The sequence below is a fragment of the Hyla sarda genome, chromosome 6 (genome assembly GCF_029499605.1).
Source record: "Hyla sarda isolate aHylSar1 chromosome 6, aHylSar1.hap1, whole genome shotgun sequence".
NCBI lineage: Eukaryota > Metazoa > Chordata > Amphibia > Anura > Hylidae > Hyla > Hyla sarda.
In genome coordinates, this window is record NC_079194.1 from 49,947,576 (window position 1) to 49,972,693 (window position 25,118).

The window sequence follows — 25,118 nt, forward strand, 5'->3', positions numbered from 1 at the left end:
GTGTATTCTCCTCACTATAGAGAAGATGTCACCTGTAGTCACTGATATCATTGTGTATTCTCCTCACTATAGAGAAGACGTCACCTGTAGTCACTGATATCATTGTGTATTCTCCCCACTATAGAGAAGACGTCACCTGTAATCACTGATATCATTGTGTATTCTCCTCACTATAGAGAAGACGTCACCTGTAGTCACTGATATCATTGTGTATTCTCACTATAGAGAAGACGTCACCTGTAGTCACTGATATCATTGTGTATTCTCACTATAGAGAAGACGTCACCTGTAGTCACTGATATCATTGTGTATTCTCACTATAGAGAAGACGTCACCTTAAGTCACTGATCTCATTGTGTATTCTCCTCACTATAGAGAAGACTTCACCTGTAGTCACTGATATCATTGTGTATTCTCCTCACTATAGAGAAGACGTCACCTGTAGTCACTGATATCATTGTGTATTCTCCTCACTATAGAGAAGACGTCACTTGTAGTCACTGATATCATTGTGTATTCTCCCCACTATAGAGAAGACGTCACCTGTAATCACTGATATTGTGTATTCTCCTCACTATAGAGAAGACGTCACCTGTAGTCACTGATATCATTGTGTATTCTCACTATAGAGAAGACGTCACCTGTAGTCACTGATATCATTGTGTATTCTCACTATAGAGAAGACGTCACCTGTAGTCACTGATATCATTGTGTATTCTCACTATAGAGAAGACGTCACCTTAAGTCACTGATCTCATTGTGTATTCTCCTCACTATAGAGAAGACTTCACCTGTAGTCACTGATATCATTGTGTATTCTCCTCACTATAGAGAAGACGTCACCTGTAATCACTGATATTGTGTATTCTCCTCACTATAGAGAAGACGTCACTTGTAGTCACTGATATCATTGTGTATTCTCCTCACTATAGAGAAGACGTCACCTGTAATCACTGATATCATTGTGTATTCTCACTATAGAGAAGACGTCACCTTTAGTCACTGATATCATTCTGTATTCTCCTCACTATAGAGAAGACGTCACCTGTAGTCACTGATATCATTGTGTATTCTCCTCACTATAGAGAAGACGTCACCTTTAGTCACTGATATCATTGTGTATTCTCCTCACTATAGAGAAGATGTCACCTGTAGTCACTGATATCATTGTGTATTCTCCTCACTATAGAGAAGACGTCACCTGTAGTCACTGATATCATTGTGTATTCTCCCCACTATAGAGAAGACGTCACCTGTAATCACTGATATCATTGTGTATTCTCCTCACTATAGAGAAGACGTCACCTGTAGTCACTGATATCATTGTATATTCTCACTATAGAGAAGACGTCACCTTAAGTCACTGATCTCATTGTGTATTCTCCTCACTATAGAGAAGACTTCACCTGTAGTCACTGATATCATTGTGTATTCTCCTCACTATAGAGAAGACGTCACCTGTAGTCACTGATATCATTGTGTATTCTCCTTTCTATAGAGAAGACGTCACCTGTAATCACTGATATCATTGTGTATTCTCCTCACTATAGAGAAGACGTCACCTTTAGTCACTGATATCATTCTGTATTCTCCTCACTATAGAGAAGACGTCACCTGTAGTCACTGATATCATTGTGTATTCTCCTCACTATAGAGAAGACGTCACCTGTTGTCACTGATATCATTGTGTATTCTCCTCACTATAGAGAAGATGTCACCTGTAGTCACTGATCATTGTGTATGCTGCCTGATTGTCCCATCAATGCTGTAGTCACTTGTAAGTTCTGCAGTAATTATGGATAAAACAACAACTCCCAGCATCCCCTCATCACTGCTTAGGTCATACTGGGGGCTTTAGTTTTACATGGATAAAACATCTTTAGTACTTTCCCATTACATGGCAATTGGTATATTTGATTATTACACTGGAAATAATTTTCCGCAACGCGCTACAGCACTGGCGTCCTTCACAACAGGCTATAAACTTACTTTGGGAGGGTTGTATGGGGTGACATTTTCTACTGCATCGGGTGACACCCGAATTCTGAATCCCTAGCATTGTTGAATTGGCTCTAGTTTTGAGATATTGGAAACCCTTTAAATAATAATTTTCCCCCAATGCAACCTTTAGCAGCATCGCCTGGAACGAGTGTAAGGCTGGGTTCACACCTGTTTTTCAATACAGTTCCCGTATACATTTTCAATTTGAAAACCGTACGGAACCGTATTGAAAACTGCATGCATTGAATCTCCATTGAAAACCGTATGCCAAAAGATACATCTGGTTGTGTCCATTATGCATCATGTACGGTTTTGTCTGTTTTTATCCCATACCCAAAACCGTAGACTACCACGGTTTTTGGTCCGGATGAAAAACCATATTGAAACCATATGTTTTATTTTTATTTTTTTACATGGGAGTCACTTTAACCTGAAGAAGAAACCGGACCGGTTTCATAACGCGTAGTATGTTTTAATAAACTGTTTTTATACATCTATTGGACTACCTCATTGGCATCGCCCTGTGATCCTCCGTGGAGTGTGCTGTGGTTTTGGAGTCCATCACTTTCTCAAAGCAGAGCTCCTGTCCCTGCTTACCTCTCCCCTTCTGTCTGTTTAGGACAAGACCAGTGATGTGAAGAGGGGAACTCATAATACTGCTCATTAGATTTAAAGCATTTCTCAGTAGTTTCCATCAGAACAAGCTTACTGCTGTTTTATCTGAGAAAGGGGGAGCAGTGTTGGGAGCTCTGCTTTCAGAGTGTGACGTAACGTTACAGCTACAAGCCAGAATTCTCAGTTGATAATGGAAGATCTGTGTACTATGGCTAATAACATTTTATCAGTTACTTTATTGTACTTTCTGACCTTATACATAGGTTTCTGGGATTTTTTTGTTTGTTAGACAACTCCTTTGAACCCAACAAACCCTGCTCTATCTAAATGGGGTCTTTCAGATGGTGATGCCAGCCGCCATGCAATGGGTCCACCTAGGCTCTTACGCTTTCAGACCGTCGTTTGTGCCCGGCAGTGTGATGGCCGTTAGAAGATAGCGGGAGTAAAATTTGTGCTTGCAACGTCTTTTTCTCCCGCTATCTTCCGGCAGAATAACGGGAGTCATAACGGACGTTAAAGGAATACCATTCAAGTGAATGGGAACCTCTGTGCCCGTTATGACTCCCGTTAGGCTCCGTTATACGTTAAAAAAAAAAAAGCCCTTAGCGTCCATTTGTAACGGAGCCACTATCATAGTATGAACGTAGCCTTAGTATCGTGGTTTCCATTTGTGACTGAAATAACAATGTAGATGTGAACAGAATGTGCCATGTTGTATCTGTTTCACAAATCACATGTTTTGTCTAAACTTTAAAAGGGTATTCCCACAATTGAAATCTCCTATCCGTGCACCCTTAGAAAAACAATTATTAAAATTCATGGACAGGTCCAAAATCTCAGAGGAGTAGTATTGTAGCCTAGAAAAAAAAAAAAGTCAAGCTACTATAAAAGTAATAAGAAAACCATTCTCGCCTGCAGTTGCCATTCCATTGTTCCCGGTACCCAGGTCACCACTCCTTCCTGGTTCCTGTGATACATCTACGCCTCAGGAACTACCCACTGGGACAGTCGCTAGCTGAGGCAGGACAAAGCTGTGGGCAGTTCCTGTGGGGACAACACATCAAAGGAACCTGGAAGCGGCAGTGGGCACCAAGAGCCATCAGACCAGAAGCTGCAGGGATCGGGCAGGCGAGTGCCGTTTCTGGGTCTGAAATACCCCTTTTAATCTCAATGCATGCTATGTATTCCAAACTCTTCATTGTTTTACCAACTTTCTTGTCTTCAGATGCATAAAGAACATCTAGTGTCATCACAATACTCACAAGAAGAGAACAATTGCAAAATAAATGATACCGGACATTGCAAAGCAACATAGTTTTTCTTGGTACAGGTCCTTTGTACCGTAATAACCGCGCACGCTGGCAGTGACTTCGCTCTTCTGATAATGTACGGTGCTGTGATTGACATCCAGTACGTCCATGTGTCCTATTTCTACGGCTTTCCTTCATGGTTAGCTAAGCATGTCATACCGTATATTAATTAGATGGAGGAAACGGAGCCACAGGCATCTAAGGTCCAGCCATAGATGCCGTCCTGAGTTATACGATGTCTGCGAAGTCTGTTCATACATTTCTGGTCACCTAGTACGAGCAGTTTTTGTATTTTATATACAGTGATCCCTCAACTTACAATGGCCTCAAATAGTTTCAACATACAATGGTCTTTTCTGGCCCATTGTAAGTTGAAACCAGACTCAACATACAATACTACAGACAGTCCAGATCTGTGAAACGTGTCAATGGCCGGAAGAACCGACCAATCAGAATAGGCAATTTACTGGTAAATCACCTGTATTCCTGAAGTGCATGCACTGACTGGTGTCTGGTAGCGCCCCTACAGTACAGGGAGGTATTACATGTTCTGTACTCTTTACCTGTGCCAGGGTTAGCTGCTCCTTTGGACACCAGGTGAGGGCGACTCCATATTGCTTTTTTAGGACATTGCGTGTACTGTACAGGACCCTGAAGAAGCTTCTGTCCTCTACATAGACCAGTGTTTTCCAAGCAGGGAGCCTCCAGCTGTTGCAAAACTACAACTCCCAGCATGCCCGGACAGCCTTTGGCTGTCCGGGCATGCTGGGAGTTGTAGTTTTGCAACAGCTGGAGGCACCCTAGTTGGGAAACACTGACATAGACAGTGATTACAGCTCCCAGCAGATCTTTATTACTTTTATATGTTAAGATTTGCTTTATCTATATTAGTTATCTACTTATTTTTCTTTAATCCTTACTTTTTCCTATTTTTTGGATGACATTTTGGTGCCTTTTAGAACCAATTACCAGGTTTCCATAGAGTTATGGTCTCAACATACAATGGTTTCAACTAGAGATGAGCGAACTTACAGTAAATTCGATTCGTCATGAACTTCTCGGCTCGGCAGTTGATGACTTTTCCTGCATAAATTAGTTCAGCTTTCAGGTGCTCCGGTGGGCTGGAAAAGGTGGATACAGTATTAGGAGACTCTTTCCTAGGAATGTATCCACCTTTTCCAGCCCACCGGAGCCCCTGAAGGCTAAACTAATTTTCGCAGGATAAGTCATCAACTGCCGAGCCGAGAAGTTGGTGACGAATCGAATTTACTGTAAGTTCGCTCATCTCTAGTTTCAACATACAATGGTCGTCCTGGAACCAATTAATATTGTAACTTGAGGGATTACTGTATGTCAGTTGTGTCGCCTTAACATGCAAATTTTTATTCTTCGCATAATTGTAACAGAGGAAATTAAACAAGTTTGTTCAACTTTCAAGATATAAACCAAAGTATAGCTGGTCCTGCTTGTTCTTGTGGAACTGAAGTGGAAATATTTTTAGATTGTTAGTTTTTTTCCTACCTGGATTTAAGCATTGGTTCACATAATTTTTCTCCCTGCTTTGTGGATGTTTACTTACTCACAGCTCAGTTTTAGGTTTAGCAGAGCTTGTGAGCCCCTTCTTGACCCTTGATGGATCTGATCCCGTTAAGGATGTATGGAGCGTGCTAAGGACTAAAGCCCCCTCCATACTCGGCGACCCCTGTCTGACTTAAGTACCTGAGGGACACCGCTAATACCGGTCATTGGTGGTGCAGATCACCTTCTCACAACATGATCACAGGGAGGCAATCCATTGGCCTGGCAGCCCAAGGCCTCTGCTAGGCCTTTGTGACTGTTCCTCTATAGATAAAGCCTGTAGGCTCTACCGACAAAGTGCAGATCTGATGGATCAATGTAAGACCTATATATGTCCTGCATTATTGGTATTCTATGCAGAAATCCACATAATTCACTTTTTTCCCTGGGCTGTGGAGGTTTACTCCATGTGCTCAATAAAAGACAATCAGTAAAAGTAATAATGTGTTGTTAGTTTATATTGTGTTTGTCTATGATTGTGACTTAGAAAACAATCAGACCACATTTTACTAGTAATTCATGCAAATATCCATGTGGTTCACCAACTTTTTTTATGCAATAGTATATTGTTTATTTAAACGAGTACTCCGCCCCTAGACAGCTTATTTCCTATCCAAAGGCAGGCTAGGGGATAAAATGTCTGATCGCGGGGAGTCCGGCTGCTGGGACCCCCCCCCTTGCAGTCTCCGGCCCAGCACCCCACTGTTCTGAACATTTATGTACTAGGCTTCGGGTGGCCATGGTCATCACGCCCCCCTCCATTAATATCTGTGGGAGATGTATGGAGTAGTGTTGGGCGCAAATATTCGCATTTAGAATTTTCATCGCGAATATTGCAAATTCGCAAATATTGCGAATATATTGACTATATATTCAAAATTGCGAATATTCGCTTTTTTTCGACATATGAGCATATGTGAATATTTGCATATTCCTTCTTTTCACTTGTGGGCCAATTAGAATGATGCAAATTCACTTGTCAGAGGTAATCAACAACATCCCTAGCAACCAATAGGAAAGTTGCCCTCCCCCTCACTGTTTTCTTCCGTGAATATGCGAATATTCACATATGCGAATATAACGAATATGCGAAATTCGCGAATATAGGACGAATATTCGTTTATATATTCGCGAAATATCGTGAATTCGAATATGGGCAATGCCGCTCATCACTAGTATGGAGGGTCCGTGATGGCTGTACTCGCTCGTAATTCGTCGCGGAGTTCGCTCCGTGCACAGGGATTACTGAGGTGAGGGGCCAGAGATCGCGAGGGGTCCCAGCAGCCGTACCCCCAGCGATCAGACATTTTATCCGTATCCTTTGCATAGGGGATAAGATGTCTAGGGGTGGAGCACCCCTTTAATACTAAACATTATTTTGGGAAATCGTGTCCTTATTGCAAAGCTATATTGAACCAATGATTGTTTGACTTAATTGTCTAGAGGCCAACACTAAATTTCTTCTCTTTTTCCCTCAGGTTCAGCAATGGTGGATACATCTTTGAGTACTGGGCCCGACTTGAAAGGTTTTCACTAGAAATGATTTTTCTAAGCAGTCAGTCCGAAGCTGACTGAATAAATATGGGATGTGCTTCAGCTAAGCATGTATCTACAGTGCAAAACGATGAAGATACCCAAAACGGCAAGAGCTACCAAAATGGCGATGCCTTCTGTGGTAAGTACACGTAGGCCAAGGTCACTCTCTTTCTCTTTGAATACGATGCGGTATAACAGGTAAATACAAATGCAAAAGAATTAGATAATATCGTTTATAACATGTTATTTCTCAAGTCTAAAGGGGGAGATTTATCAAAACCTGTTCCAGAGGAAAAGCTGTGGAGTTGCCCATAGCAACCAATCAGATCGCTTCTTTCATTTTTGAAAAGGCCTCTGAGAAATGAAAGAAGCGATCTGATTGGTTGCTATGGGCAACTCAGCAACTTTTCCTCTGGACAGGTTTTAATAAATCTCCCTCCTTCTGTATTACCCCCTAATAACATAATCAAATAAGGGAGATATTTATAAAAAAAAACCTGTCCAGAGGATAAGTTGCTGAGTTGCCCATAGCAACCAATCAGATCGCTTCTTTCATTTTTCAGAGGCCTTTTCAAAAATGAAAGAAGCGATCTGATTGGTTGCTATGGGAAACTCAGCAACTTTTCCTCTGGACAGGTTTTGATAAATCTCCCCCTAAGTCTTTTAGTGAAGATCATTGATTTGAAGTACAATACACATAATATTGGAACTGTAGATGACATTTTTTTTATTTTTTATTATTTAAGTGTACCTGTTATTATAAAAAACAAAACAAAACAAAAAAACTAAAAACTTTTGACTTCCAAGAGTCACAGAGACTGTGCTTCTCTCTCCGCAATGTTGATGAGATGGTTCCATAGACGTACATTACAAGACCATCCCGGGGAGAGCAGGCAATGAGTGCGCAATTTTCTCAGTTCATCCTACTAATCCAGTGTTTCCCCACCAGTGTGCCTCCAGCTGTTGCAAAACTACAACTCCCAGCATGCCCAGAGAGAGGCATGCTGGGAGTTGTAGTTTTGCAACAGCTGGAGGCACATTGATTGGGAAACACTGTACTAATCGGTTGGGTTCTGAACATTTTGAACAGTGTTTCCAAACCAAGGCGCCTTCAGCTGTTGCAAAACTACAACTCCCAGCATGCCCAGACAGCCTAAGGCTGTCCGGGCATACTGGGAGTTGTAGTTTTGCAACAGCTGGAGGCACATTGGTTGGGAAACACTGTACTAATCGGTTGGGCTTTGAACATTTAGAACCCAAATGATCAATACTTTTCAAGTTCAGGGGTTATCCTGCTATTAAAAACCTATCCCCTATCTCCTGGGCCTGTCTATCCCTGCTGAACTCTCTGGCCCCAACCTTTCCAGGCATATTTGTCTCAGCCGCCCCAATGGTGTCCCGCCTCTGTTGGTGATTGGCTGAGTGAGCTGTGACTGCCGGTATGTGTACGTCTCAGAAGGTAGGGACCGAAGGGTTCATCGGTGACAGTCAGGCCCTGTCTTGTGAATAGAGGATAAGCTGAATAACCCCTTTAAAGGGGTACTCCACTGGAAAACATTTTTTTTTTTAATCAACTGGTGCCAGAAAGTTAAACAGGTTCGTAAATTACTGTACTTCTATTTAAAAATCTTAATCCTTCCAGTACTTATCAGCTTCTATATTCTCCACAGGAAGTTCTTTTCTTTTAGAATTTCCTTTCTGTCTGACCACAGTGCTCTCTGCTGACACCTCAGTGTATTTTAGGAACTGCCCAGAGCAGGAGAGGTTTGCTATGGGGATTTGCTTGTACTCAGGACAGTTCCTAAAACAGACAGATGTGTCAGCAGAGAGCACTGTGGTCAGACAGAAAGGAAATTCAAGAAGAAAAGAACTTCCTGTGGAGAATATAGCAGCTGATAAGTAATGGAAGGATTAAGATTTTTGAATAGAAGTAATTTACAAACCTGTTTAACTTCCTGGCACCAGTTGATTTAAAAGTACCCCTTTTAAACCTGATAACGATCATCCAATCACTACAGGCTGCTCTGTAACCCCCTCCTCTCTGTTTTCAGATAGGAGTCTGACAGACAGGACAAGAGTGAGCACAGATGAGTTCTAGTCCCGTGCTAGTTACTTACTGGTCTTTGTACCAGCCTGTGTTTTAGCTGGGACAATGATGATGCTGCAGCCGGACAGGATTGTGTTATGGATGGTATGGGGACCCCTAGTGGTCTTTTTTTATAAGCCATGATTTCCATAAAACGGAAGGTTTGGTTAGGAAAGGTTAAAGGGGTTATCCAGGAAAAAAACTTTTTTTTATATTTATCAACTGGCTCCAGAAAGTTAAACAGATTTGTAAATAACTTCTATTAACAATTCTTAATCCTTTCAGTACTTATGAGCTTCTGAAGTTAAGGTTGTTCTTTTCTGTCTAAGTGCTCTCTGATGACACGTATCTCGGGAAACGCCCAGTTTAGAAGAGGTTTGCTATGGGGATTTGCTTCTAAACTGGGCGGTTCCCGAGACACGTGTCATCAGAGAGCACTTAGACAGAAAAGAACAACCTTAACTTCAGAAGCTCATAAGTACTGAAAGGATTAAGATTTTTTAATAGAAGTAATTTACAAATCTGTTTAACTTTCTGGAGCCAGTTGATATATATATATGTATATATATATATATATATATATATATATATATATATATACATATATAAGTTTTTTCCTGGATTAACCCTTTAATGTTTTGCCAAGATGAACAACATGTAAAATGTGTTGGGTTCTGACTGTGCCCATTTAAGTATAGCTTTGCGGTACCTGCTGGTACTGAAGGAGGCGAGAGGCTGTAATGGATTACAGTATAACTGCGGTCCGGTTATTGACCCACATACGCCATCTAGGTTCTGGGACGCCTGTGCCATTAGAGGTTACACAGAACTATGCATAGCAGGTGCTTGTGTAGTGTTGTGATGACAGATGGTGTATATCTAGCTCCTGTGTAGGATACACTGTGTGCTATGCCAACAGTAGCAAAAGTGATTACATCATACTTTTTTACCGAAGCTTATCGGTACAGTCCACCCTCCCGTCTACACCGCGACACGGATGAGACCGGACCCAGGTCTCTTGGAGTAAATGGATAAAGTAGGCAGAGTCCAGCGCAGTATCAAAGCAATGCGTGAAGTTTAATCAGCAATCAGCCAACATGGAGAACAGGCGACGCGTTTTGGCCACGGTAAGTAGCCTTAGTCAAGACGAAACGCGTCGCCTGTTCTCCATGTTGGCTGATTGCTGAATAAACTTCACGCATTGCTTTGATACAGCGCTGGCCTACTTTATCCATCATACTACTGGCCAAATGAAATCACAAAGGGTTAAAGAGCAAAAAAAAAACACTTATCCATGGGCACAGAGAGTAGGGGTTTCTATGGAGGGGTGGTCACACATGCTCCCTGCTGCTCAATTCACTGTTTATGTCAGAGTTTACCAACCAGGGTGCCTTCAGCCGTTGCAAAACTACAACTCCCAGCATGCCCGGACAGCCTAAGGCTGTCCGGGCATGCTGGGAGTTGTAGTTTTGCAACGGCTGAAGGCACATTAGTACAGTGTTTCCCAACCAATGTGCCTCCAGCTGTTGTGAAACTACAAGTCCCAGCATGCCCGGACAGCCTCAGGCTGTCTGGGCATGCTGGGAGTTTTAGTTTTGCAACAGCTGGAGGCACACTGGTTGGGAAACACTGTTCTAAATGTTCAGAACCCAACCGATTAGTACAGTGTTTCCCAACCAATGTGCCTCCAGCTGTTGCAAAACTACAACTCCCAGCATGCCCGGACAGCCAAAGGCTGTCCGGACATGCTAAGAGTTGTAGTTTTGCAACAGCTGGAGGCACACTGGTTGGGAAACACTGGATTATTAGAATGAACTGAGAGAAATCCGAGATGGTCTTGTAACGTACGTCTATGGAACCATTTCATCAACATTGCTGACTATACCGGCACATTAGTACAGTGTTTCCCAACCAATGTGGCTCCAGCTGTTGTAAAACTACAACTCCCAGCATGCTCGGACAGCCTCAGGTTGTCCGGGCATGCTGGGAGTTTTAGTTTTGCAACAGCTGGAGGCACACTGGTTGGGAAACACTGTTCTAAATGTTCAGAACCCAACTGATTAGTACAGTGTTTCCCAACCAGAGTGCCTCCAGCTGTTGCAAAACTACAACTCCCAGCATGCCCGGACAGCCTCAGGCTGTCTGGGCATGCTGGGAGTTTGAGTTTTGCAACAGCTGGAGGCACACTGGTTGGGAAACACTGGATTAGTAGAATGAACTGAGAGAAATGCGCACTCATTGCCTGCTCTCCCCGAGATGGACATTGGGGCGGCTGAGACAAATATGCCTGGAAAGGTTGGGGCCAGAGAGTTCAACAGGGATAGACAGGCCCAGGAGATAGGGGATAGGATTTTAATAGCAGGATAACCCCTGAACTTGAAAAAAATGGATCATTTGGGTTCTAAATGTTCAGAGCCCAACCGATTAGTACAGTGTTTCCCAACCAATGTGCCTCCAGCTGTTGCAAAACTACAACTCCCAGCATGCCCGGACAGCCAAAGGCTGTCCGGGCATGCTGGGAGTTGTAGTTTTGCAACAGCTGGAGGCACATTGGTTGGGAAACACTGGATTATTAGAATGAACTGAGAGAAATCCCAGATGGTCTTGTAACGTACGTCTATGGAACCATCTCATCAACATTGCGGACTATACCGGCTTCCTCGGCAGACAGTGTAAACCTAGCGCCAATCACATCAATCAATACAGCTATACTATGGCAGAGAACTGAAAGTGATTGGAATAGTCCCCAATGGGCATTAAAAAAAAACAGTGATAAAATGATTAGGAATGATTATGAGACGCTCATGTAAGTTCGGGCTGCAGCTGGCAAAGTGGCTACTCACAACATTTTGAAGCATCCCGTATGTGAGGGCACAGGACATGGACCTGGGCGATTTGTGACGATTCCACCACCTTCCTTCACATCACAGCTGTGACTAGTGAAATGGTGTGTTTAAAGGGGTACTCCGGTGAAAAACTTTTTTTTTATTTTATTTTTTTTTTATATATCAACTGGTGCCAGAAAGTTAAACAGATTTGTAAATTACTTCTAATAAAAAAAATCTTAATCCTTCCAGTACTTATTAGCTGCTGAATACTACAGAGGAAATTCTTTTCTTTTTGGAACACAGAGCTCTCTGCTGACATCACGAGCACAGTGCTCTCTGCTGACATCTCTGTCCATTATAGGAACTGTCCAGTGCAGCATATGTTTGCTATGGGGATTTTCTCCTACTCTGGACAGTTCCTAAAATGGACAGAGATGTCTGTGTTCCAAAAAGAAAAGAATTTCCTCTGTAGTATTCAGCTGCTAATAAGTACTGGAAGGATTAAGTAAGATTTTGTAATAGAAGTAATTTACAAATCTGTTTAACTTTATGGCACCAGTTGATTATTATTATTTTAATTATTTTTTTTAAGTTTTCCATCGGAGTACCCCTTAAACATAGGTTTTGGGCTGTTTGTAGTGCTAACAAAGCTGCACTTAAAGGGATACTTCGCCCACAGACATCTTATCCCCCTATACAAAGGATAGGGGAAAAGATGTCTGATCTCTGAGATCCTGCCTTTGGGACCCCCCGCCATCTCCGTGCAGCACTCCTGCCGCACCCTGCATTCTAAACAATATGTTTAGAATGCTGGGTTTCCGCGACGGAGACGTGATATCACGCCACGCCCCCTTGTGACATCACGCCCCCTCCATTCACATCTCTGGGAGGGGGCGTGACATCGCATCTCCGCCTGCGGAAAGCCAGCGTTCTAAACATACTATCTAGAATGCAGGGTGCGGCAGGAGTGCTGCACGGAGATGGCGGCGGGTCCCAGAGATCAGACATGTTATCCCCTATCCTTTGTATAGGGGATAAGATGTCTGTGGGTGGAGTACCCCTTTAATACACAAGTCTTTCACTATGTTCCCCATTATTTTTTTATAGGGGACCCTAGCTCTAGGGTTATTGCCCCGAAGATGATTAAACCCCTGAGGGGATTTGTGTATCTAATAGACAGACAACACTAAAGAAAAGCACTCACAACAATTCACTTAATTAAAGGGGTTATTGGGGACAGTTAAAATTAAACAAATTTTTAAATTTTTCTTTTTTTAAGCACCAATACTGTACTCTCACTTGTAATACCACACGCAACCTGAGTACAGGGATGGTGCTGTTTTTTTTAAAAGAAATTAGCTCTGTTTTTCTATTCCTGGATAACCCCTTTATTGAATAATATTAACCCCTTAAAAGGGTACTCCACTGCCCCAGTGTTCTGAACATGTTGTTCTGAACACTGGGTGCGGGCTGCAGGGTTCTTGAAGTCACGGCCATGCCCCTCGTGATGTCACACCCCACCCCCTCGATGTAAGTTTATGGGAGGGGGCGTGGCGGCCGCCACGCCCCCTCCCATAGACTTACATTGAGGGGGTGTGGTGTGACATCCCAAGGGGCATGGCCGTGACGTCACGACCCCCCACAGCCCACACCCAGTGTTCGAACAAAAATGTTCCAAAAGTTGGGGCAGTGGAGTACCCATTTAAGGACGCAGGGTGTAAAAATGTACATCATGCACCCACACCCAATGTTTAAAACACACTCAGGAGCCGAGTGCCCTTCATATCCAGTAGGTCCAGGTTGCTATCAGCAGCCAGGACCTACGGCTAATACCGGACACTGCCGATTGGCTAATGTCTGCCAATAACCTATTTTGCCTGGTAATAACCTATTAGATGCCGCCATCAAAGTAGATTACAGCATCTAAGTGTAGGAAAAACCATTGCTGACTAGCTCAGTGAGCTGATAGGAACCACCTTAAAACTATTGCGGGGTACCAAACAGCTGAGAGAAGGGTCCGAGGGTCCCTATCTGCCTCCGTCCCATCCTATCGGCGCTCCAATAGTGCAGGCAGCTTGAGCAGTCTGTAATAATGGAGCACAGATAACACTGATCAATACTGTGCACTGTTCAGTATCTGCCATCTAAAGATTGCATGTAATAGTCCCCATTGGATACAGAAGAAATTGTGAATAAAAAAAAAAAGTTAAAGGGGTACTCCTGTGGAAAACTTTTTTTTTTCTTTAAATCAACTGGGCCAGAAAGTTAAACAGATTTGTAAATCAAATTATTGAATTGGCAAGCGCTGTATCAGACACAAATCTATTATGGCTAGGTGGTGGGGACTAACCTGATGCTGCTGTAGGAGGAGGGGAGGATCCTGATGGTATGGAAAAGACTGTGGATGGTGTGAGGAAGTGCTCACCTGGTGATCGAAAAAAATGGGAATGCAATGACTGGATTACATAAAGATATGCATATTAATTTGAATGAACTCTATCTGTAAAACATGGTCTACCTTTAAATGATCGGTCACGCTGGTGCGAGCGATGGTGGTTGGAATGGCTGATGTGGTAGGCTGAAGGAGTGATATTCCTACGGATTAAACAATCTAGTTATGGTGAAAAGTATGATGGATACTTTCAGCAGAGTCGTTCTTATTAATACCTGTTCATGAGCTGTATTACTGATTCTGTATGGGTATTGTAGAGGCAGATGCTTGATGCTGTGGGCTCTCCCTGAGGGTACTCCAGAGGTTTAAAAGAAATGCAAATGAAGCCCCTTTAAACCGTTCAGCTCTGTATAATTTATAATAATATAGTCACAGCAGAGTATTGTAAGCTAATGGAATGTCCACAAAGTATAGGAGTATTTGTATAAGTAGATGATTACTATTAAGACACTTAGTGGCGTACCTGGTAAAGCTCCCGCGGGTATCTGTTGCGCGGTCAGCACTGTTGCGGGCCCTCAATGAAGGTTTTCCTGGATTAGTAAACAAGTGTAGAGTTGAGGTTCGGTCCAGGAAATCGTTGGTTGTAATCCGGTTAGTTCAAGGGAGCGTTTGGCGGCAGTGGGAGTGCGCCCCGGCCGGTGGCGTCTCAACCTACCTGCACGCTCGCTATTAGGTGAATCAGGTGGAGGTGATTTGGATCTGAGTGACGTCACTACGGTATCCTCTGTGGTCCACAAACCTATCGACGCGTTTCGGTAAATCACTTCGTATTTGTAAATCACTTCTATTAAATCTATTCTATTAAATCACTTCTATTAAAAAATCTTAATCCTTCCAGTACTTTTTATCGGCTGTATACTAAAGAGAAATCCAAAAAAGAAATGCATTTCCTCTGATGTCATGACCACAGTGCTCTCTGCTGACCTCTGCTGACCATTTTAGGAACTGTCCAGAGCAGAGGAAAATGAGAAAAAGAGTAAAAAGTACAGGAAGGATTAAAACATTTTTAATAGAATTGATTTACAAATCTGTTTAACTTTCTGTCACCAGTTGATTTAAAAAAAAAAAATATATATATATAAAGTTTTCCACGTGAGTACCCCTTTAATGTGAATAAGGCCCTTCCCTAATACAAGCTTGAATCACCCCCTTTTATTTTTCAAAACAAAAAAATAATGTAAACAAAAATATACAAACATATGTGGAATTGTCGACTATTACAATAAAACGTAAATGAAGCCGCACAGTCAATGGCATAAATGTAAACGATACCAATTCATACATGAGCTGCTCTCCTTCCTCTTGGTCTACGTTCACTGTCCCGGTCCCAGTTCTGAAGGGTGTCCTAATTTTTCTGCTGTTGCATTTTTATTGCTTTTTTTTTCCAGTGTTCACTGAGAACAAATCATTCTGTTCGGTTCCATATCTCACCGTGATGAACTACTTTAATATTCATCTAATAGACATTTAGAACAGAATATCCAGCTAGATCTAGATTGAAACGTCTATTATTTGTCCTCTGCACGAAATTCAAATACATTCAACAACCATAAGAAAACAAATAACTAATGTGGGGGGTTCTGTAGCAATATACTAGTGAGTCCTTGGAGTCCATAAAAATGTGCTATCTCTTGAAGTAGAATGGAGTTCCTTTTCTTAAGGTGACCATGTATGTTACTCTATATGTCATGCAGATTCTTTACATGTCTTTTTATGTGTCTAGCTTCTGTATTTGACTCACAAATCCCTCTGTTCTGCTGTTCACTCATTCTAACATCAACTGCTCAGGAAGGAGCGTGTTGGAGGCAAGCACTCAGCCCGCCCTTACTCACCATGCATTCACTTCCTCCCTGAATCTGCTGTGCTCGATCTCTTCATCCCTATTCACTGTAGGCTGATCTGTAACCCCCCTCCTCTCTGTGTTCATGCTGCAGTCTGATAGGACAGGAGTGAGCACAGAGGAGTGCTAGTCCCGCCCTCACTTCTTGGACTCTGTCCCAGCCTGTGCTTCAGCTAGGACAAAGATGATGCAGCAGCCAGACAGGATTATGCTCTGGATGGTATGGGGACCCCTAGTGGTCTTTTTTTTTTTTTTATAAGCCATAGATTCTATAAAAAAGGAGATAACATTTTCTTATGAAGTATATTAGAAAGGTTAGTGTTTTGTCAAGATGTACGACATATAAAAAGTTTTTGAATCTGACCATGCACATTTAAATTACGTATCTGCAATGAAAAACTCCGGAACACAAATTGTGCGCAATGGTAAACTATCACTTCATGTAAATTTATGCACCCAAAATTGTACATGTCGGAGTGCCATTTGGGGAGTTCCATAGCAGAACTGTTTAACTAGCGGGACCCGAGTGGAAAAAAAAAATGCAAGCAGTAAGGGACACCAGATGGATCCCATTGAAGTCAAGAGGATCTGCTGGTGTCTGTTGTGCCAAGGACCGCCTGGCTCTGTTTTCTGACCTAAAACAGAATCTGTGACTAAAGCCCCAAACTGAGCCTCCAACGCGGGTGTGAACAAGTGCTAAGAAACTTACCTTTTCATAACAACAATCTTCTTTTGGGTACATTGTCTGTTTCTCTGTATCTAAAGGATACTGCTAACAACACTTAAAGGGCTACGCCGCTGCTCAACGTTTGGAACAAAGCTTGTGACGTCATAGCCCTGCCCCCTCATGATGCCACACCCCGAATCCTCATAACCCCACTCCCGACGCCGGCTCCAGCGTTTGTTCCAAACACTGAGCAGCGGAGTACCCCTTTAAAGGAAATGTATCACTTAGTATTACAGATATATAATCTTGTTTATGTGTTTTTACTATCTTCATTATAGTTTTCCTTATTCTATTTCCTATCATATGTTATTATGGGGCAGCCATCTTGTCTGAGGTGCTATTAATGGCATTTATAGGTATCAGTTACATGGAAATAATAGACTAGAGAACATAATTGACTTCTATAGGGGATTTTTTCAGGCATGCTCTGTGACTTGTACAGAAGCAGATGTGCAGGAAGGGGGAGGATGAAAGCTGTAACCTGTCATTTCCTGCCTGTAATGATAAGGAGGAGACTGCTGAGAGGTGACCTCTACAGGATGTGCCAGCCTATTATTAGGCTTAGTGGCCATAGTACAAACAAACTGCAGTTTTTAATTTATTTTCAATTAAATATAATAACATTAACACTTAGTATAACTAATAGATTCTTTTTGGATGACACATTCCCGTTAGGAAGCACAACTATAGGTATACTTTCTATGTGTATGTTTCCCAGTTGTTCACAAGAGACAATAAAACCTTGTAAAAAGGAGAACAAGATATTTATGTTAAGGACAATTTGTATTGAGAGTATATAGAGTATATAAAAGGAAGCCTGAACATGGTTTTCACCCCAAGACTTCCTTTTGTAAGAAGCATCCTAGGAGACTGTAGTAATAAAAAAAGGGGTATTCCAATGTTTAAAAACATGTCCCTTATGCTGTGGAGGGGGTAAGTGTCCGACTTCTGGGACCCCCTGGGCCTCTATGACGCTGCCCTATTTTCCCCGCTGCTTGGAGCACGGGGTCAACATACGCTCCATGCATTGTTTCTGGGAGCACTGGAGATACCCAAATACAACTCTCCAGTATCTCTGGTTCTCCCAATGACCGTGCAGCAGAAAGATTCGTGGTCCCATTCTGGAGATTGCTAGAGGGAGCCAGTGGTTCAACCTCCCCCTCAAAGATCAGATACTTATTCCCTTTCTTGTGAATAGGGTATATGTTTTTGTTTTTTTTAAACTCTAGAATACCCCTTTAAGGGTCTACAGAATGGGGGAGATTTATTAAAACCTGTGCAGAGGAAATGTTGCCTATAGCAGCCAATCAGGTTGCCTCTTTCATTTTTAACAAGGCCTCTGAAAAATGAAAGAATCGATCTGATTGGTTGCTATGGGCAACTCAGCAACATTTCCTCTGCACAGGTTTTGATAAATCTCTGTGTGTTACAGATTGTAGTTACAGCTGAAGATTTCTTCTCGTGCCTTCATAGGCCTCATATATGACCTGTGCATCAGAGTCAACAAGGTATAAATGTGGAAACTTGTCTAATCTAATCTAATCTAATCTAGCCTTCAGACATTTATCTTGTTTCTTCTCGGCTGTACTAATGGATAGCAGAATCTCGTCATACACCATAAATAGTATTTTCTTGGAATTCTAAGAAACATAAAGTAGTTTTCCCATAAAGTAGATGACCCAATAGTTAAACCTTTACTGACTCAGACTGGGTCTTCAGCTGTTTCTGTAATGTCCATTAAATAGGAACTCCGTCCACAGACATCTTATGCCCTAACTAAAGGATAGGGGATAAGATGTCTGATCGCGGGGGTGCACGGAGATGGGGAGGGGTCCCAGCGGTGGGACCACCCTGATCAGACATCTTATTCCCTATCATATGTCTATACTGAAAACTTTACACAGACCAATATTCCCCATACAGTGACCATATAGTGGTGACCCCAGTTCTACAGAGAGACTTTTTAACTTCTCTATCTGGCTCAACCCTCCATGAAGTCTTTTTCCAGCCATGACATGTCTCTGCGGAATCTACCAGACAAACATCTTAGGCTGTGCACATTCCCCAACTTTCTCTTTCCTCAGTAACTCAAATAATCCCTCCCTTGGTGCCCTGCATAGTATTAGTGAGTAAGTAAGTGGATTGTGTAGAGGGGTAGGGGGATTGGGTCGAGGCGGGTAGGTAGGTCCCCAGTGGATAGGCAATTCCCTGCCATTTGGTAGATGCCCCCAGTTGGTAGAGAATTTCCACCCCTATTAGATAGATAATGTCCCCCTCCAGTAGGTAGGTCATTTCCCCTCCATTAGGTAGAGACCACCAGTAGGTGTGTCATTTCCCCTCCATTAGGTAGAAGCAACCAGTAGGTAGGTCATTTCCCCTCCATTAGGTAGAAGCCACCAGTAGGTAGGTCATTTCCCTTCTATTAGGTAGAAGCCATCAGTAGGTAGGTAATTTCCCCTCCATTAGGTAGAAGCAACCAGTAGGTAGGTAATTTCCCCTCCATTAGGTAGAAGCAATCAGTAGGTAGGTCATTTCCCCTCCATTAGGTAGAAGCAACCAGTAGGTAGGTCATTTCCCCTCCATTAGGTAGAAGCCTAAAAAAAAGTTAAGCAAAGTACTCACTAAACTCCCCAACACCCGATATGCAAGCAATGTTATGGATTATAATTCCATATATTAATTCTTACAGAACCAAGTCAGTACGAAACAAAAGCCACTTTCACTCACAGCTGAACATTTTATGTTTATTTTATCCAAACAGATGAATACAGGATCAAACCTGTGGAAGAAGTCAAGTATATGAAAAATGGCGAAGAGGAAGAGCAGAAGATTGTGCAAAAGAACCAAGAGAATTTGGTAGGCCTCTATAAATAGAACTGTGAATAACCAGCCGGAGTATGTCTACTTATAGCATTATATTATAGAAAGGAAATGGTACGATCAGGCTTATGACAGAACAATAACTAATGTTTATATAGTTTGAAGTATGTAACTTTGCCTATTTTTGGAAGTCTGTTTATTTTCTTATTAATTAATAAATATAAATAAATAAAATTTAATTAAAAAAATAAATAAAAGAATTACTGTATTTTTCGCCGTATAAGACGCACTTTTTCTTCCCCTAAACTGGGGGGGGAAAAGTCGGTGCGTCTTATACGGCGAATACACACACCCATCGCGGCGGTCCCTGCGGTCATCAACGGCCGGGACCCGCGGCTAATACAGGACATCACCGATCGCGGTGATGCCCTGTATTAACCCTTCAAACTCAGCGATCAAAGCTGACCGCTGCGTCTGAAGAGAAAGTGACACTAACCTGGCTGCTCTGTCGGGCTGTTCGGGACCGCCGCGGTGAAATCGCGGCGTCCCCAACAGCTTACAGGACACCGGGAGGGACCTTACCTGCCTCCTCGGTGTCTGCTCCGTGCCGGGATCCCCTGCATGGCCGGCGCTCTCCTTCGACGTGATCACATAGTTGCACACGCCGTCCCGTCATCCAATAGGAGCGGCGTGCATAGCGACGTGATGACGGGGACGGAGAGCGTGGATCCCGGGGAAGAAGACGTCCGGAGCGTCGGGGACACCACGGGGACGCGGCGGCAGCGATGGAGCGACATCCAGGGCAGCGGTGATGGGTTCTGAGCGGCGGGGACACGTGAGTATTACCTCCTATCCAGTGGTCTTCAACCTGCAGACCTCCAGATGTTGCAAAACTACAACTCCCAGCATGCCCGGACAGCCAACGGCTGTCCGGGCATGCTGAGAGTTGTAGTTTTGCAACATCTGGAGCTCCGCAGGTTGAAGATCACTGTTGGGTTCAGAATCTTTTTTTTTTTTACATTTTGCACCTTTAAAATTGGGTGCGTCTTATATGCCGGTGCGTCCTATAGGGCGTAAAATACTGTATATACACATTCAACTCCTGTCACAGCAGCAATGTTTCAGTTCATCATTAGAGTCATCAGAGGTTTGGAAATGATCCTAATGATGAATTGGAATGTTGCTGCTGTCACAGAAGTTGAAGAAATCCACTTTTTCTATGGATCTGCACCATTGTGCATTATTCTTGAGTGGACTGTGATCGAGTCGGGGACGCTGGCACCTGTATATGTTTTATAAGTAGAGCTGCAGAACTTTTTGGTGTACATGTATATTTTTATTTATTTATTGCACAACTAGAACTGGGTTCAAGCAGGTATGTTGGTCTAGGGAAAGAGGTAGGAAATTCACCAGTCTGTTGTGAACTTTTTTTTTAAACTGCATTGAGCCATCGGCATTCTAGGGGGTATGAAGAAGACTTCGAGGATACCATGTCAGGTGATTTTTCAGACTAAACCACCGTATATGTATCTACATCAATAAAAACACCATCACTGACCACAATTTTTACCCCCTTCTAATGAACTTGTAAAGGGGCCTGTCTACTGGGCATGTTACCTGTGGTTTCTTAAAGGGGTATTCCAGCTTTATACATCTTATCCCCTATCCAAAGGATAGGGGATAAGATGTATGATCGCAGGGGTCCCGCCGGGCGCTGTGCCGGGCGCTGCCTACGAGACGTGACGTCACATCCCCAATGGCAGGACCCCTGCGATCATACCAGGGGTAGGAAAGAATAACTTTTTTTTTCTTTTCTCTACAGCCCCAGCAATATATGAAACCCCCTTTTAAAGGGGTATTCCGGGTTAATACATCTTATCCCCTATCCAAAGGATAGGGGATAAGATGTATGATTGCAGGGGTCCCGCCACTGGGGACCCCTGCGATCTTGGTGCAGCCCCCTGAATTCTGTGCTGGTCGCTGCTTCAGAGACGGGGACATGACGTCATGGTCACGCCCCCAGGTGACATCACGCCACACCCTCTCCATTCAGGTCTATGGGAGGGGGCATGGCAGCCACAGAATGCCGGGGGCTGAACCAAGATCGCGGGGGTCCCCAGCGGCAGGACCACTGTGAACATACATCTTATCCCCTATCCTCTGGATACCCCTTTAACTTTAAACTAAAAATATCCCCTATTAACAGGGAAAGTGTCTGATCAAGGGGGTTCGCTGCATGGAGCGGTGGGTCGGTACTTGTCTATGGGAGCGCTGGAGATACTGGAGTTTAGCACTTGGGAATTGTTGATGCTCCCATAGACAATGCACAGGAATTCCCAAATGTTGGATCCTCCCGAGATCAAACCCTTAATAGGGGATACGTTTTAAGTACTGGAGTGTACCCTTTAATACTCCGTACACACTGTTTATAATGTGTTCTTTAAATAGGTATAAGAACCAAAAGCCTGTCTGCAAACCCCCATCCCACCGCAATGTGTTTACAATAGTAGAAATGAACTATTAGTGCTCTAAATCAAGAGCTTTTGGAAATCGAATACATACTGTGCAGTATATAGGGTTTTCTCCGCAGAAGAACTGTATGTATGCAGGTCCTCTGTCACTAGTCTACACGGCATAATATGATTCCTGAATGCTTCATCAACTTTCATGGATGTTTTCAGTGAGTGCAGAGATTCTGAATAGTTACAAACAATAGCCAGGGATAGAAGAGGCGACTTATAAGTAAAGGAAGAAACATTGTGAAATGATTGGTGGAAAATAATGTACACGATGAGTACACTTTGATTTTGCTAGAGGTGCTGCTTGGGAGATCTGGAAATTCTTGTCCTGCGTGTAAAGATTTTCTATAATTTATACCAAACCCCGATCACCAAGGTGACGGGGTGTAAACCCTTAAACCCCAAAAATCCCCCCTCTCCTATTATTTATGTGTGTGTATTAAAAAAAATCACACAATTATAAACATGTTAAAAGCAAACAGCAACACTATGTCTCCCCTACATGTTTCGTGGTACCAACCTCGCCCTCAGGGGCTATGAGTCTCATAGCCCCTGAGGACGTGGTTGGTACCACAAAACATGTTGGGGAGACATAGTGTTTGCGCTTTCAATAACAGCTTTTCAGTTCCTAAATACGACGTACTGCAGACGCCGACACATTTATAATTACTCCACCTAGGAGAGCAAAATTAGTTACTGTAGGGAATGTGCTGGTGCTTTTAACACATTTGTTTGGACCTTTTAACAAGTTTATAATAAAAGAGATGTTTTAATACACACACATATAAATAATAGGAGAGGTGGGATTTTTTTGGTTTAGGGGTTTACACCCCGTCACCTTGGTGCCCGGGGTTTGATATAAATTATTAAAGGGGTACTCCGGTGAAAACCTTTTTTCTTTTAAATCAACTGGTGGCAGAAAGTTAAACATATTTGTAAATGACTTCTATTAAAAAATCTTAATCCTTCCTGTACTTATTAGCTGCTGAATACTACAGAGGAAATTCTTTTCTTTTTGGAATGCTCTCTGATGACATCACGACCACAGTTCTCTCTGCTGACGTTATTATAATAATAATAATAACGCTTTTTTTTTTTATTGTTGTCCTTAGTGGGATTTGAACCCAAGTCCCCAGCGCTGCAAGGCAGCAGTGCTAACCACTCAGCCACCATGCTGCCCTTAGCATACATCTGCTATGCATGGTTTCTAAAATGGACAGAGGTGTCAGCAGAGAGCACTGTGCTTGTGATGTCATCAGTGTTCCAAAAAGAAAGGAATTTCCTCTGTAGCATTCAGCAGCTAATAAGTACTGGAAGGATTAAGATTTTTTTAATAGAAGTAATTTACAAATATGTTTAACTTTCTGCCACCAGTTGATTTAAAAGAAAAAAGGTTTTCACCAGAGTACCCCTTTAATACCTCTTCCCCACTCTGGGCTTTTTGGCTGTTGTAAGGATTTTCTATGTCACACAGGAGTTAGAGGTCGAGATAGCTTTATGCTAGGCTATAGCTTTAGCAGATGAGATGTGCCGGATAGGAATGTGCATAACTTAGTGACTGGCATGAATATTTACAGCTATGCCTGGTGTAAGTGGCCGTTGTGTAACGTGTCAGCGGTGGGTGCGGTGCTTTAGAGATATGCATCTAGTTTGTCTGTATAATATGTATATAAGTATGATTGAATGTATTTTTTTTATATGTGGAAAAAAAGGGGAAGAATTCAGATCACATGATGCATTATCACTGCACTTATTCTGTAAACTCCTCATTAAGAAACTGACCGAATTCAATGGAATAAGGTCAGCGATGTCACAATCAAAGGGGGGAAAAAAAAAAATGAGATCCTGGGTTCTTTACACGGAGGTGGAGATGTTCCTTTTCATCCTGTCTTCCCTGCAAGAGTCTAGAGTCACTTTCTTTATTTAATTGGCGCTAAGTATTGTGCTTGATGCCTAATATAGTAAAGTCAGGCGGCATCCGGCATCGCCTATTAGTAACATTGGATGGGAGGAGGGTGGTAAATGAATGATAGGAGAAGAAGGAAATAAGATGAATCATCTCTAAGGATAGTTTAGATCAGTGTTTCCCAACCAGGGTGCCTCCAGCTGTTGCAAAACTACAACTCCCAGCATGCCCGGACAGCCAACGGCTGTCCGGGCATGCTGGGAGTTGTAGTTTTGCAACAGCTGGAGGCACCCTGGATGGGAAACACTGGTTTTAATAATACTATAACTGTTACCTACTAGAGAAGTGGTAATGTGCAATCCCTTTTGAACATCATAAAATAGGAAGCTGCTCCATGTAAATGTATCATATCTACCGCTTATTTTCTGTAGGTAGATATTAGGGGATCCAGCTTCTCAGCAGAAATAACTGTTACAATTCAAGCTTTAATAGGATCATTAAAAACATGGAGAATCCATGAATAAAAACATCCACTCCGACACGTTTCGAGCTTAGATCAAGCTCTTAATCATGGCCATGATTAAGAGCTTGATCTAAGCTTGAAACGCGTCGGAGTGGATTTTTTTTTTCCATGGATTCTCCATGTTTTTAATGATCCTATTAAAGCTTGAATTGTAACAGTTATTTCTGCTGAGAAGCTGGATCCCCTAATGTCTACTCATTGATCAATGATGGCAGGCGGCCCGCTTCATCCCAGCTACAGCGCTTCACAACTTGGGCTAATCCTTTTCATTCGTACATACCTGGTCTATATGGTGAGGGAGCTGAGTTGCAATATTCCTTTTGTTTTCCTATTTTCTATAGGAGATAATCTGTGGTCTCCAAACTGCGGACCTCCAG

General features: G+C 42.7%; 1 protein-coding gene across 2 annotated transcripts in view; it reads left to right on the forward strand.

Annotated features, from left to right (window-relative positions):
- Positions 1 to 25,118, forward strand: part of C6H1orf21 (chromosome 6 C1orf21 homolog) — a 95,059-nt gene that overhangs the window by 64,588 nt on the left and 5,353 nt on the right. For both annotated transcript variants that reach the window (XM_056523656.1, XM_056523657.1), the window contains exons 2-3: positions 6,983 to 7,179; positions 19,735 to 19,829. In XM_056523656.1, coding sequence (XP_056379631.1) covers positions 7,086 to 7,179; positions 19,735 to 19,829 — 189 coding nt within the window. In that variant the 5' untranslated portion in view covers positions 6,983 to 7,085. The remainder of the gene's footprint in view (positions 1 to 6,982; positions 7,180 to 19,734; positions 19,830 to 25,118) is intronic.